At 57.6% G+C, this 14,227-nt stretch overlaps 2 protein-coding genes across 6 annotated transcripts; one reads left to right on the forward strand and one right to left on the reverse strand.

Annotated features, from left to right (window-relative positions):
* Positions 1-162: 162 nt before the first annotated feature.
* On the reverse strand, positions 163-8,231 carry INPP5J (inositol polyphosphate-5-phosphatase J). Of its 5 annotated transcripts, none has more exons than XM_059485293.1 (12): positions 7,550-8,228; positions 6,646-6,756; positions 5,071-5,179; positions 4,371-4,487; positions 4,124-4,299; positions 3,453-3,564; positions 2,944-3,053; positions 2,464-2,653; positions 2,136-2,273; positions 1,697-1,789; positions 1,365-1,469; positions 163-1,260 (listed from the first exon to the last, which is right to left on the reverse strand). In XM_059485293.1, exons 1-12 carry the CDS (start codon positions 8,155-8,157, stop codon positions 640-642), a joined length of 2,490 nt encoding a protein of 829 aa, XP_059341276.1. In that variant the 5' UTR covers positions 8,158-8,228; the 3' UTR covers positions 163-639. The 5 variants fall into 5 exon arrangements, with proteins under 5 accessions (XP_059341276.1, XP_059341278.1, XP_059341277.1 ...); XM_059485297.1 differs by having other exon boundaries at positions 903-1,268; positions 7,550-8,231; XM_059485298.1 differs by having other exon boundaries at positions 944-1,246; positions 7,550-8,231.
* A 3,964-nt stretch (positions 8,232-12,195) lies between these two features.
* On the forward strand, positions 12,196-13,830 carry SELENOM (selenoprotein M). The gene is given in 6 exon segments (XM_059485224.1): positions 12,196-12,241; positions 12,244-12,380; positions 12,463-12,498; positions 12,583-12,617; positions 13,042-13,120; positions 13,210-13,830. Coding segments are annotated over 6 exon segments (546 nt in total). The 3' UTR covers positions 13,423-13,830.
* Positions 13,831-14,227: the final 397 nt, after the last annotated feature.

Raw genomic sequence — 14,227 nt, forward strand, 5'->3', positions numbered from 1 at the left:
GGGTAGGAGGGTTGAGGTCAGTACCTGAATGCAGCAGAAAAAATAAAGGGTGGGTGGTCAGAGCATGGTATATGGTACAAGAGTTGAGCCTGCTGTCCCCTCTTGACACTGTGGCCCCCACCCCAGGGGTGATCCTGCCTCCAGCAGTGAGCACAGTGCAGCTGGGGTGGGCAGGATCATTTATTTTGTCACTTGCACTATGTTCAGGCTGAGGCACAGTAGTAGAGCAGGGAAGGAGGGAGCAAGCTTTGATCTCCGATCTCCAGGCTACCCTGTGGTGGTCCTTGCTCTGTGCCTATCACCATTCTTGCCAGAGCCCTGCCCTGGCCTTTTGTGCCATCTCAGGTGTAAGGCCAGCACTCCTCCCATGGGACAAGAGTCCTGCACTTGGAAGTTCGTGAGAGGTTCCCCAAACTGCATTAGACCAACTTTGCCCATCCTCCCCTGTGTGGTCACCTCACAGCCCAGGGCAGGAGCTTGGGCTGTGGGGGGCAGCAAGGAGGGGGCCTCTACCTGCCAGGCACACAACAGGGGTGAGGAGTCACTGCAATAAATAAGGGAGGGAGTGTCTCAGCAGGGAAGTGGCAGAGGAAAGCACACAGCAAGCGCGCTATGGGGAGGAGGAAGGGAGCCACTGCATCAGCGGCCCATGGCACAGCTATGTCTGTCCAGTTCCTGGGGGCTGTGCCCCCCCTTTGGGGAGGGGCCACAGCCTGGGGGGCTGGTGGTGCTCATTCTCCGGCAGGGATAATAGCCCTGGTCTGCGCTCTCCTGCCGCCGGCCCAGGGCCTGGTCAATCATCTCCAGGCGCAGTGCAGGCAGCAGGCCCAGGTTCCGGGGGTCAGCCCTGCTCAGGGAGCCATCAGCAGAGACACGCCGGAGGCCACTTTGCTCCTGCACAGTCTGGTAGAATGAGCTGCTGTCTGGGCTCTCAGCTGCCTGTCCCAGCTCCTTGCTTTTAACTTCATGGTGCCCCAGCTCTTCATGGGGCAGATGGATGGTGGGGATATTCCTGGGGAGGCTGCAACGGCTCTGGGGTGAGGGACTGCGGCTTGTACCCCTGTCTCGGCTTGATGGACGCAGGATGAGGCCCTGGAACTTGGCCAGGCTGGGGCTTCGGCTCCGGTGACGTTTCATCTTGCCCGGGCTGGGACTACGGGATTTGGGAGCCAGGAGGACAAGTGTACTGTCATCCTCTTCTGAGCTGCTGCCTGAGCTGTCTGTAGAGCTGCTGCCCTCCTCTGACCTGGGTAGGGAAATCTGCACCCCTGCATCAGCACTGCTAGCTGACCCTCACAGGGGACCCATCCAGAGACACCCCCCTCTGCCCTATCCATTCCCCCTCACCTCTTGGCTGTGCTCACCTGGAAGGGCTCAGTCACACCAGCGATGCTACTGGAGGTGTTGCTGTAGTATCCAAGGATGTACTCTCCATTCCCCTTGGGCAGTGCTTCCTCAGAGAACATCACCTGCAGTCCAGAGACACCTGATGGCCACCAGGATTGGCACAAGGGTGCCCCCCCTGCTACCTCCAACCCCAGCCAAAAGCACAAATCTCTGCTGCCAATACCATGAGCCTGCCCCATATAACAATAACAAGGTGCCTGCCTCCCCCATCCAGGGGCACAAAGGGGTGATTATCCCTGTAGTGTGGGGCAGAAGTGCCAGCAAGACAGCAGGGCTGGCCCCAGCTCACCTGTGCACACAGCTGCTTCTCCAGGCAGCGCTCCCCATCATCACTCCTGGCCCAGACATAGGACACGTAGTCTTTAGGGTGCCGAAACCCCACCTGTGCACAATACATGGGACAATACAAGTGAGTGGGACAATGTGAGCCCCACTCAGCACAGTCACTCTTCAGTCTCCTGTTGCTCAGCTGGCTCTGCTCACAGAGGGTGACCCAAAGCCGCCTTGCAGGTGTGCCCTGGGGTGCTGTGGGGCCCACAGAGCAGGGGAAGGAGGAACTGCTGGACCAGAGCCTCCTGAAGCAGGACCACATCATGATGCCAGGGGAAGGGAGGGCACAGCTCCATGCCCTCACCATGTTCACCGGTGGGGGGTAACTCAGAAGGGACCCCACAGTGCTGTGCAGTGCTCCCCACTCCCTCCAGCCCCAGCAGCCCCCAAGCCCCTACCCGGTAGAGTCCTATCCAGTCCCAGGAGCTCCGGTGGAAGCCAACAGCCATCTTGTACCTGACAACTGCTTGCTCAGGCCTGCTCCACTCATCAGCCACATAAATCTCAACCAGGGGCTTGTCCACCTTGGAAGCAAACTGCCAGAGAAAGGGCATGGCAAACAGCTGCCTCTGCTGCCCAGGGACCCCATGCACATACCCACAGCAGCCCCCAGTAAAAGGCAAGGTAGCTGAGCTCGCCAAACCGGAGTAAGCTCCCCACACAAGGCTGGACATTCCACCCCTGCAGCTCCTGCCTGTGTTCCCAGCAGCCCTGGACAGTGCTCACCTGCACAGCAAAGATGGCAGCTACTGGCTTGTGGTCGCTGACAGTGTATTCCATGTGACTGCAGTAGCACAGCTGGCTCACTGACAGCACACCCTGGCTGGGCCGGTGCCCACCTGTGCCCAACCCCTTGCTGGGAGGTTTTATCTTCCACAGGATGCGGTCAGTCCAGGCAGGTTTTCGCTTCTTGGCACTGCAGGGCACAGAAGAGCATCTCTTGCCTGGCAGAGGCAGTAGGCTCTGATGCAAACTGCCTCCCCCTGGCACTATGGCACATGTGGGCAGAGGATGTGGCTCACCCTGGCACTCAGCACAGCTGCTGGGACAGACCTGTGCTGGCAGCAGCACTGCCGTCACATCACAGTCCAGCCTGTGCCCACCCCAGCACGGCTGCTCTCCCCACCCATCCACACCAGCACCTACACTGGCTCTGAACCCCAAAGCTCCTGCATCTCAGCCCCACCTCATGCCCTGCTCTCCTACCTGCTGTCATACTTGTTGGTGCCCACATCAAACTTGAAAGTGGGTGGGAAGTTCAGGGGTCCCTCCTGGAAGCCTCTGAGAACAGGCCACGTACTTTTGGCAATGTTCAGCTGTGGGGAAGAGAGCACATCAAGGAGCACAGCAACCCCCATAGCCAGACCCCTCCACAAATCCCGACATAATCTCCCCACCCTCGCACACTGTGAAATCCCAGTCCCATTCCTGCCAGCTCCCACAGCTCTCAGGGTTTGTCTATGCCAGCAGCTAGCCTGTAGACTCAATGCCTCAGCTCTCCTTCACACATTCATGAGGGAAGTGTGCCCAGCTCCATCCAGACTGACCTGGGATTCTGCTGTCCCTTCCTCCCCCAGAGACATGAGAGCCAGGGCTCTTTGTGTCCTACGGGTTGCAAGAGGACATGCCCTGACCAACAGCCATATGGGCAGTTTCGGGGAGAGTCGATCACTGCTAGGGTTCCAGTGTAGGCTGGCAGCACACCCATCCCTCACCTGATCCTTCTCCCAAAGCTGGCTCAGGACATTGCTGTCAATGGCATACTTCACAAAACAGATGTCCAGGCTCTCAATGCGGAAATTGAGGTCCCCAAACCAGAACACGAGGCTGTGGATGGCAGCAAGGGCAACGGGCTGAAAGGGCTGAGGCTACCAGAGCCAGGGACAGCAGGGGTAAGATGTCCCCAGCCTGGGGGCAGCCTTAGCCCACAATATAGGTGCTCTTGGGAACACTGGCACAAGTCACTGCTCAGCCAGCAGCCTGGCCAGCTGCCAGGATTCTGTAGGTAGGACCAAGTACCATTAGCCAAATGGGCCAGACTTCCCCAAACTGAAACCAAGGGTGGAAGTTTCCACATGAGGCACCCGTTGGATTCAGATCACAAAGCCAGGACACAGGGACAGAGCTAGGCCCTCTGACTGGTCCCAAACCCCAAGAGTGCTAGTAAGGCAGGAATTGTATCAGCCCTGAATGTGGTGAGACCAAGACCCCTCTATAAACACCTACCCCACCATGCTGAGTCCATGCTAGGCCAGCTCTGCAGGCAAGACCTAACCTCCAAGCTGTGCTGGGATGCAGGGGAGACCCCACACCCTACATGGAGGTGGTCAAGGACTGGGACTGGCACTAGAGCCCAGACTGGGAAGCAAAGTGGTGGGGTACGCACTCATGGTCCAGGATGCCGTTGGCCACGGGCCCCTCAAACTGCTGCATGTGCAGTATGGTGGCAAAATCCTCCTTGCGCTGCTCCGCCTTTTCCAGGTGTGCTGGCAGGTGGCAGTTCAGGAAGCAGACCATGTGGCCGAAGATGGAGAGACGAACACTCACCCCACCCTTGTTGCCCTGCACCAAGAGGATCCCATGACTCCTTGGGAAGCCAGCCCCTTGCAATCTCCCCCCAGGGCCATACTCACCCAGTATCCCCCCAGCCCTGTCCTGGTGCAGTCTGTCTGGATGTCCTGAAGGAAGGGCAGGTGGTAGTACTTGGCAAACACCAGCAGGATCACACCTTGCATCCTCACTGTGCTGACCTGGAATTGGAGCAAGGGCTGGAATATGATGGTAGCCTGGGGACAAGGGGACAACTCCCCTCACTCCAGGCCATGAGGCAGTACCTCCACCCTTTGTGTGCCCCTCCATCCTACAGGTGACTAACAGCACATTTGGTTCAGAGATCTGTGCATACCCTCCTGAGCACTGACAGCCAAAGCTGAACCTCAGTGATGCTGGGCTTACATATGTTCTGAGGCAAATGTCTTGGGGAACTGAGCCTGTCTGGGGGAGCTGACCCTGCCCTGAGTTTTGCAGGCTGTTGCCAGCAGCACCAGCCAGTTCCCACATTTACCTCCTCACCCTGGTTCAATGCAGGGGGCAAGGTAAAGCCACCCCAAAGCACCAGAGGGGAAGCATAAGCACAGGAAAGGCAGCTGGGTGGCACAAGCCAAACAACTTGCTGGGTGAGATGCAGCAGCAGTCCCTGCAGCCTGGATGGCTGTAGGCTGTCCCTCCAGCCAGCTCTCCCCCTGCACCTCCCTCCCAGCTTTCTATTCCTGTGTCCCACCTGCCTGGCAGGCAGAGAGAACACCAGCAGCCAACTCCTTCAGGACTCCTTACCAGGATGAAGTGGAAGGGGCTTAGTACATCCATGAAGAGTTCACTCCACTGATCTGTGAAGAGGGCATCCTTCAAGCGTTTGTTTATCTTTGAGTTTACCTCCTGCAGCCTGAGAGGAAATGTACAGATCCTTCAGCCACACCAGGAAACCAACTGTGTCCCAGTTAGTGAGAACTTGGGAGAGGTGCCAAAGCACAATGCTGGGCAGCAGGACAGGGTGGGAAGGGCAGTTCAAGGGAAGACACTGATTTTGGAGTGCAAACCAGCCACGTCCTTGCTCCAGTGATTCTGGGCCATGTGGTGGCAGGAGGCACAAGTGGCCCTGAATCCAGGAGGCTTTGGTCCTTTCTAAAGGAGAAGCAGTTAAGCTGCACAGGGTTGAGCAGAAGCCTAAAGCCCATCTCGGTGTGCAGGAGGGGCTTATGGGGCCTTTCAGTCTTTACAGAGAAGTCAAGGTGTCCAGATGTATTTGAGCTGCATAGCTCAGAGCAGCAGCAACCAGAAAGCTAATAGTGCTCCTCCTAGCTGAGCAATTAATGAAGAGAAGGAAAAATGTCCACAGAGAACAGCACAATCAGGAAATGTCTTGCCTAAAAAAATCGAGCGCTTAGAGCACAAAGACACAAGTCAGAGGAAGGACACAGCTAGGCAGAGATGCCAGGAAGTGAGCAGTAGCAGGACACTCTGCCCTGGCCAGAACATGGTCCCAGCAGGTCCCTAACTATCAGCTACACCCCTCACCCCATCCATCCAGCTCAGGTTGACCTCTGCCACCCACACAGACCCATTCCACTGGCCTGCAAGGCTGAGGGGACTGAGAGGCTGGCTCCAACACAACGAGCTGGCTCCAACATAGCTCCAGCAGTGTCAGCCTTTACATCACTCTGCCCCTGCAGCTGGGAGCTCAGGGGCAGTCCTGGAGGCAGATCCAGCTTTAATACCTCATACCTATAGGCAGAGGCTGCTTCCTGCACCCTGTGCAAAGACAGCACATCCCTGGCCATAGTAGGAATTCATACATCACTGCAGTCCTCAAGGGACAGCCACCCTCACTTCACCAGCCTCAGCACAGTGCTGTGGTACTGCCCTGTTAGTAGATCTGTGTACCAGGGGCATGGAGCCAATCCAGCCTCGGGAGAACAGATCTATGCCCTTGATGCCTGCATACCACATGCAAAAGCACAGAGGAGGAGAATGCTCCCAGAGGACTTGGCGAGGTGAGTCAAATGCCTTGACAAACCTGACCCAAGGACTGCCACAACTCACAGCAAGAGCAGGGCTAACTTGGTCCAGCATAGCCAACTTCAGGCTTGATGAGTATTCAAGTCTAATCAGTACTCAAGGGTTTCACTTCCTCTCAGGACTCCCATCTTACCAGGAGCTGATTCTCCATCATTTTTTCTGACATGCTATCATTTGTGATGCACACCCCTCCCTGCTCCCCATGCCCCAAGGGAGGCTGGGGCTGCAGCTCTTCCATTCCTTGTCCCCCACGGCTTTGGGGATTCCTTGAAAAGGGAATTCGCCAGAGGGGGAAGGGGAAGGAAAAGGAGGAGCTGCACCTCATCTTCTTACCCAATGGCGATCATGTCCACATCGTTTGTCTCGCCCGTGTTGAGGTGCAGCAGGGATGTCACATCATTTGGGGGCATGGCTGTACCTACGTTCCAGGTGACCACTGTGATGCTTGGGAGGACAAAGGAAGAACAGGCTAACATGAAGGCTCGGACGGGTTCCTTGTAACCCTGTTCAGCCCCCAGATCCACCAAAGAAGCTTTTTGCTGGCAACAGAAGTAGCCAGAGCTGAAGCTTAGTCATGGCATATATACAAGGTCCTTAATTCCTGTATGAGAGAGACAGATCCTTCCCTCCAAGATCCCCCATGATCTGCACCTGAAATTCTAGAAACCAACACAAAGAGCCCTCGTCTTCATCACCACTAGTGGACACAGACAGACTGCGAGACAGAATGTCTCTGGAAACCACCCCCCTTCCCCAGGAAGGCTCAGGCTCCTGGGGAAAGGACCCGGATCTCAGTTCCCAGCCCCTGCCAGCCACAAAGGCCAGGGCAGCGCATGTGACAGCAGTGCTGCAACCCTGCAGCGGTGTCTTTCACCAACGCAAAGCGACATCCGTCACAACACATTAATGCCCTTGCTCAACGGGCACCAGCAAAGGGCCCGCAGGCTCTTTTGGTAGTGACAGGAGCCTCAGTCACTAGGGAGACGATTCAATAGGGAAGGACAGCAGCGCCACGCTAGCCCTGGTGCTCGGGGACAGCGGGGGCAGGTAGCACTCACTGCACAGTCGGTGTCTCTGTCACGACATCCCGCACGAACAGTGCGCGCCAGACACGCTACCCGCCGGGAGCTTGCCTGCAGCCCCGCATCCCATCCTGCTGAATCCGCCACAGCGGGCAGAAGGGGCACAGCGGGTGCTGCGAGCCCCGTCCCCGCGAGCGTCCCGCGGCCCCACTCACCGGAACGCGCCGTCCTCGGGGGCTCGTCCCGGGCAGTCCGGCAGCAGATCGCAGACGTCGCTGGGGCCGAGACGACCGAGGGGCCGGGAGAGGACGGGCAGCTCTCCCGGCTCCGCTCGGGGACTCAGGCCCGCCCACCCGCCGGCAAGGAACTCGCTGGAGACGGCCTTGGGCAGCGTGGGGGCGCGGGGCACGGCGGGGCCCGCCCAGGCCGCGATGTGGTCGCTGGACTCCGCTTTGGGCAGCATCTCCCGCCGCTCCGACGGGGCTGGCGCGGGGAAGGTGACCCGGCCGGGAGCTGCCGGGGACGGGGGGCCGCCCGGGCCGGGGGACAGCAGGGCCGGCAGCGGGAGACCCTCAGGCGGGGTATGGGCCTGAGGCCGCTCCTCGGTTCCTGCGCGCCGCGGGCAGCCGTTCCCGAAGCCGTGCCCGTCCGGTCGGGAGCTCCTACGGCCGCCCGGGACGCCGCCGCCGAGGAAAGGCGCCGCCGAAACCCCAGCGTCGGGCGGGAGCCGAACCGCGCTCCCAGGGCCGCGCGGGGGGCCGGGTCGAGACCCCGCGCCGGGGGCCGAGCCCCGGTCGGCGCTGCCGCGCCGGGCCGGGTCCATCGGCAGGAGGAGACCGGAGCGGCCGCGGCCCCGGCCCCGGCCTCGACCCGGCCCCGCGCACCTTTCGGCCCCGCCTCGTGACGTAGCCGCACAGTGACGTCACGCCCGCCACCTGCGCGGCGCCTCAAAGGCGCAGGAGCGGCTCCGCCCCTCGCGCACCTGCCGCCCCGCCCTGCTCACGTGACGGCGCTCGAAAGCCTTTCCTGCGTGTGCCCGCCCCTGCACACGCGTCCCTGCGTGTGCACACCTGTTCTCGTGCACGAACACCTGTCCTTGCACACCCGTCCCTGCGTGTGCACACCTGTTCTTGTGCACGAACACCTGCCCCTGCACACCTGTCCCTGCGTGTGTACACCTGTTCTTGTGCACAAACACCTGCCCCTGCACACCTGTTCTTGTGCACGAACACCTGTCCTTGCACACCTGTCCTTGCAAGTGCACATCTGTCCTTGCTCATGCACATCTGCCTCTGCAAATGAATGCCTGCCCTGCTGCATTACTGTGTATATGACTTTTCACCACTGAAGCCGTTCTGTCAGCTTGTGCCAGATATATTTGTGGTCTGCTGCAGAGTGTTTGCATTGTTGGTGAGCACACACACCCTCGGGCAGTTGTGTGTGAGCGTGTGAGTGTGTTTGTGTGTGTTGTTGTGTCTGGCCATGTGTGTATTTACACATGGGCTGTGTGTGCTGCATGTGCATCTCTGTGTGTGTACTGGTCTGTGTGTGCAGCTGTGTGTGTAGCTGGGGATGTGTGTGCCTGTTTGTGCAGCTGTGTGTATGTGGCTTTGCATGTAGGTGCTGCTGTACCTGTGTGTGGCAGTGCCCATGTGCTCCAGTGAAGAAGCACTTTGTACAGGCAGGTCTGAACACCTGCACTTGGGGTGCACACATACACAGGAGTCTGGGTGACAGGTTTATCCTCATCCTGTGCCTGCTACAGTGTCTGGGCAAGGCTGGAGCTTGAGGAGGAGAAAGACCCAGGTGAATTAAGGAGTGAGGCTGAGGAGGATACTGGCCAGAGAGTATAAGATCCTTGGATTGCCATGGGATTCAGTCAGGAGCCAAAGGAACTGTGGGAAGTCCCTGCCATCGTGGAGGAGCACTTGCAAATAATTTGTGATCAGTAGTGGCAACTGGGAAAAGACTGAGGAGAGTCGATATCACTGCTCTGCACTGGACACAGCACTTGAGGGGTGGCCTCATAGGAGCCTCTTTGACCTCCTGTGGCCTGCTGACAGCACCCCCAGTGCAGCTCAGGATGTCATTCACCTGCTTTGCCCCGAGGACATGGTGAGCTCACGGTCAGTGAGTGTCAGGATGTGCAGGGTTGTCGGGGTGGGGTGTGTGTGTGTGTTGGTGTGTGCTGTTGGTATGTATGTGTTGCTGCTGTGTGGTGCTGTTGTTGGTGTGTTGTTTCTGTGTCGGTCAGTGCAATGCTGTGTTCTGTGTGTATGAGCAGTTGTTTGTGTTGCTCTGTGTGTTGGTGCTGTTGGCGTGTATTGCTCTGTGTGTTGGTGTTGTTGGTCTCTGTGTGTTGATCTGTGCTCTACTGGTGTGTGTTGCTGTGTGTGTGTGGTGCCATTGGTCTGTGTGGTGCCAGCCTGTGCAAATTGTGCGTGTGTTGGTGTCATTGGTCTCCATGTGTCAATCTGTGCTGCTGTGTGTGTGGTGCTGTTGGTCTCTGTGTGTCGGTCTGTGCACGGTCGCTGTGTGTTGCTGTATGTGTGATGCTGTTTGTCTGTGTGGTGCCCATCTGTGCACAGTTGGTGTGGTGGGTTTCAGGGCTGGCTAAATGCCAGAGCACTTATTAGAATATCCCTATTAATTTCCTGCTGTGACATAGGATTAGGAGGAAGGCAAAGCAGACTTAAACTTGAAAAGGGTATAAAGAAAAGTTTATAATAGTAACTAAAAGAAAGAATAATAAGAATTATAATAAAATTTTTAGAACACTTCTCCCCCCATAACCTTTTCTTTCTCTCTAACAATGTACAGAAACAATTCAGTCAGTTTATTACTTTTAGAATAGTATTTCTTCAGTTTACTTAGGGAGACAAGTCTCTCATTAATATATGAAGACTGGTCTATAAGAAAACAGTTCTCTCCTGACTTTGAATTTCTGTGAATAGTAGCCACCAGGAAAATCTGCAATTGTGAAGTCCTCATTTTTTACAGCTTCTCCCACAGCTGTGTTTATGGGCCATGTCAACTTATGGGGTACTGTATTAAAGATGAGCTGCTTAAGAGCAAAAGTTCTCTTCATCTGTCATTGAAATCATACTTTCTGGGAATAGAGGTCTTCTTTTCTCCCTGGGGGCACAGGGTCTTCATCACTCTTTTCTCTCTCTCTGTATAAACTTCTTATGGGACCACAGCTAGTTTAACATCTGCTTACTTTAGCACAGAGGCCTTTGCTAGGTATCTACCATTTGAACGATTCATCTCCCGACCGGACTTTTCAAGGCATTACAGGGAAAAAGAGCCTGATGTATTAATTATATTTTTCTCCATATCTTTATAAGAGTATTTTCAGCTTAAAACTACAGGCATCTCTTTATCCCTCCCATCTGGGACTTTACTTCTTCACTGACCTCAGTGACTTCATGCTATTCTGCTACATGTTTGCACTCTGTCCTTTTCTCTCACTCGAGGGAGGATTGAAGCACTGAAAGAGTTAATATCTCACCCGGGGCTTGCAGACTGTTACATGGCTCTGGCCAGGCTCTGTAGCTTGCAGCAGGAGCTGCGGCTGGGCTTGGGGGGAACGCAGTTAGGATCTGGGCAGCCAGGCCAGGACACAGCAGCAGCACACCAGGGGCTGATGGCTTCTCCTCCCCCTGCCCACTGGCTGCAGGTGAACCTCAATGGCAGCAGAATCTCGGCTGAGCCAGCCCAGCCCCGGCTGCTCCTGGGGCCCAGCGGGCCCGCTTGGCCTGGGCTGGTAGGAGGGCAGGACTCAGTAGCAGCAAGATGTCAGCAGCCGCAGCCACGGCCCGGCCTCAGCCCTGCGGCCTCCCCTCTCCCTGCCCAGCAGCGATGGGGCCCGGTGGGCGCCCCGGGAAGGGGCTCAGGCCCATGGCAGGGACTGCCTGCCCGGCCTGCCTGACACGGGCCCGGCCCACCCTGACACGGGCCCAGCCTGCCTGACACGAGCCCGGCCCGGCCTGCCTGACACGGGCCCGCCCTGCCTGACACGGGCCCAGCCAGCCTGACACGGGTCCGGCCCAGCCTGACATGGGCCCGGCCTCCCTGACGCGGGCCCGGCCCGGCCTCCTCACCTGCTCTCAGGCCAGAAGGGAAACAGACCCTCCTGGGCTTTTTTGTCTTTAACAGGTATCTTCACATAGGCGTGTACATTTTCCTTAGTGGTTTAACAAATTGTCAGTTTTCAAACCTAATTACTGATTGATCTTTTTGTCAGACACAGGGGAAACTGCTAACAGCCTCTTTTATAAAGTCGCTTCCATGACTGCCTCTAATATAAAACTATGACAGTTGGTCTGTGTGTTGCTGTGTGTGTTGCCGTCTGTGTATCACTGTGTGTGTTGCTGTGTGTGTGTGTTGCTGTGTGTGTGTGTTGCTGTGTGTGTGCCGCTATGTGTTGCTCTGTGCGTGTGCGTTGCTGTGTGTCGCTGTCTGTGTGTCGCTGTGTGTGTGTTGCTCTGTGTGTGTCGCTGTGTATTGCTGTGTGTTGCCCTGTGTGTGTGTGTCGCTGTGTGTGTGTGTCGCTGTGTGTGTGTTGCTCTGTGTGTGTCGCTGTGTATTGCTGTGTGTTGCCCTGTGTGTGTGTGTCGCTGTGTGTGTGTGTCGCTGTGTGTGTGTTGCTCTGTGTGTGTCGCTGTGTATTGCTGTGTGTTGCCCTGTGTGTGTGTGTCGCTGTGTGTGTGTGTCGCTGTCTGTGTGTTGCTCTGTGTGTGTCGCTGGTGTCGCTGTCGGTCTGTGCACGCTGAGCGCTCGCGGCTCTTACGCGCCATTCACACGGTGCGCACGCGTGTGCGCGCGTGACTGCGTTCGTGTGGGCGCGTGTTTTGCGCGCATGCACGGCGCCGTGCGCGTGCCCGTGGCGCGCCGGACGTGGCAGCGACGGGAGCGATGCGGGCGGTGCTGCCGGGGCCGGGGCTGTGGCTGCTGCTGGCGGCGGCGCTGGCGGCGGGCAGCGGCTCGGAGCGCCCCCGGCTCCGCGAGACCGTGCTGCAGGACCTGGCCCGCGGCAAGGTGGAGGTGAGCGCGGGTGGGGGCCGCGGGACTTGCCGGGGCCGAGCCGGTGCCCGCCGGGTGCCTGACGAGGTGTCCTCTCCCGCAGACCTGTGGCGGGTGACGGCTGAATCGCCTCAGGGAGGTACGTACTGGGGCCGGGCCGGGCCGTGGCGGGGAGTCGGGGCTTCCCGACGCTGAGCCGGGCCCGACTGGCCATTCTCCGCAGGTGAAGGCGTTCGTCACCCAGGACATCCCGTTCTAGTACCTGCCGGGAGTGGCTGCGGCGCTGGGGTCTGGACGGGATGGGATGGGATGGGATGGGATGGGATGGGATGGGATGGGATGGGATGCAAGGGAATGAAGTATGGGAGAGGATGGGCTGAGGGACAGAATGGGGTTTTGTGAGGAATGAAGGACAGGGTTTGGGGAGGAGTGGAGAATGGTAGTTGGGGAATGTGATAAAGGATAGGATGGTATTACATGGGAAAGAGGATGGGATGATGGACAAAACAGATGGGATGGAAGGCAATAGGATATGAGAGAAGATGGGTTGGGATGGATGATGGTACAGGATAGACAGGAATGGGATGTGACGGATGACAGAAGGGGATGTGATGAAGGATGGGATGAGACAAGGATTGCATGGGCCTGTTCAGTGCTGCCCATTCCTTGACACATTGCCCAGCCATAACCTGGAGATGAAACACCTGCCTGGTGCTGACCCTGAGCTTGTGCTCCTCAGCCTCCGGTATGAGGAGCTAGAGGTGAGTGGGCAGTGTGGCACCTGCTGCCACAGGGCCTGGGGTGCTCGGTGCCCCACAGGTGCCAGGCTACAGCTCCTGTCTGGGTGCAGAGAATTCCCCTGAGCGACATGACCCGGGAAGAGATCAACCAGCTGGTGCAGGAGTTGGGCTTCTACCGCAAGGAGACGCCTGATGCCCCTGTGCCAGAGGAGTTCCAGTTTGCCCCTGCCAAGTCTCTGCCAGTACTGCTGCCCCCCCATGCACCCACTGCTGATGGCAAGACTCCACCCAAACATGACAAGGAAGAACACCCAGACCTCTAGCAAGGAATGGCACCCTTAGGACAGGGTCCTGCAGCCAGTCCCCAGTGCAGGGAATGAGGGCGTTATGGCAGCTGGACACGGTGTCACAGAGTGGCAAAGGTTTTCCCCCCCACTCTTGCTTGTGTGCTGGTTGATGCCCTCCTGTCCTTGGAGCTCATTATCCTTGGTGGAGGAGGAGCAGCATTTCTTACAGTCTCTTGCTGTGCCCAGACGTTTAGCTGCTCCCAGCACTGGGCAGCAGTTTCCTGCCTGCATGGGACAGGATGAAACCCTCAGCAGAAAGCACCAGGTGCTAAGGGTAGATGTGCTGAGTCCCAAAGGTGGGAGAGCTGTCCCAAGAAGGGGGCTTTACCCCCCAGCAGGCTTTATATCATAGCCAGCTCCTAGTAAAGCTTTTATTTGCAGTCATCTGCATTGTATCATCTTTTCAGAGGGAGCTGGGTTGTGTGCATCCCAAACTGCTCTGTTCCAAGGACAGCTGGGTGCCCCAGAGCTTCTCACAGAGGCAGAAGATGGCACAATCATAATCACTGCTGGTGGGCCACCTACCAACCTACAGACCAACTGTGCTGTTCCCGTGTCACCCCTCCCCAGCCTGATAGAGGGGTGAGGGTGGTGGGCACCACGGCATGGGATGAGCTGTTCTCACAGGGTGCAGAGGGATGGGCATGAGCCCATGAGTGAGTCCTGCAGTGTTGAACCAAAGCCCCATGGCTGCACTGGCCCAGTTGGAGACATCTGGCCCTCACCTAGGGAAGGAAGTGGGGCACAGCTGCACTTGACCATAGTCTTGCTGGCCATGTGG

The sequence above is a fragment of the Ammospiza nelsoni genome, chromosome 18 (assembly GCF_027579445.1).
Source record: "Ammospiza nelsoni isolate bAmmNel1 chromosome 18, bAmmNel1.pri, whole genome shotgun sequence".
NCBI classification, from domain to species: domain Eukaryota; kingdom Metazoa; phylum Chordata; class Aves; order Passeriformes; family Passerellidae; genus Ammospiza; species Ammospiza nelsoni.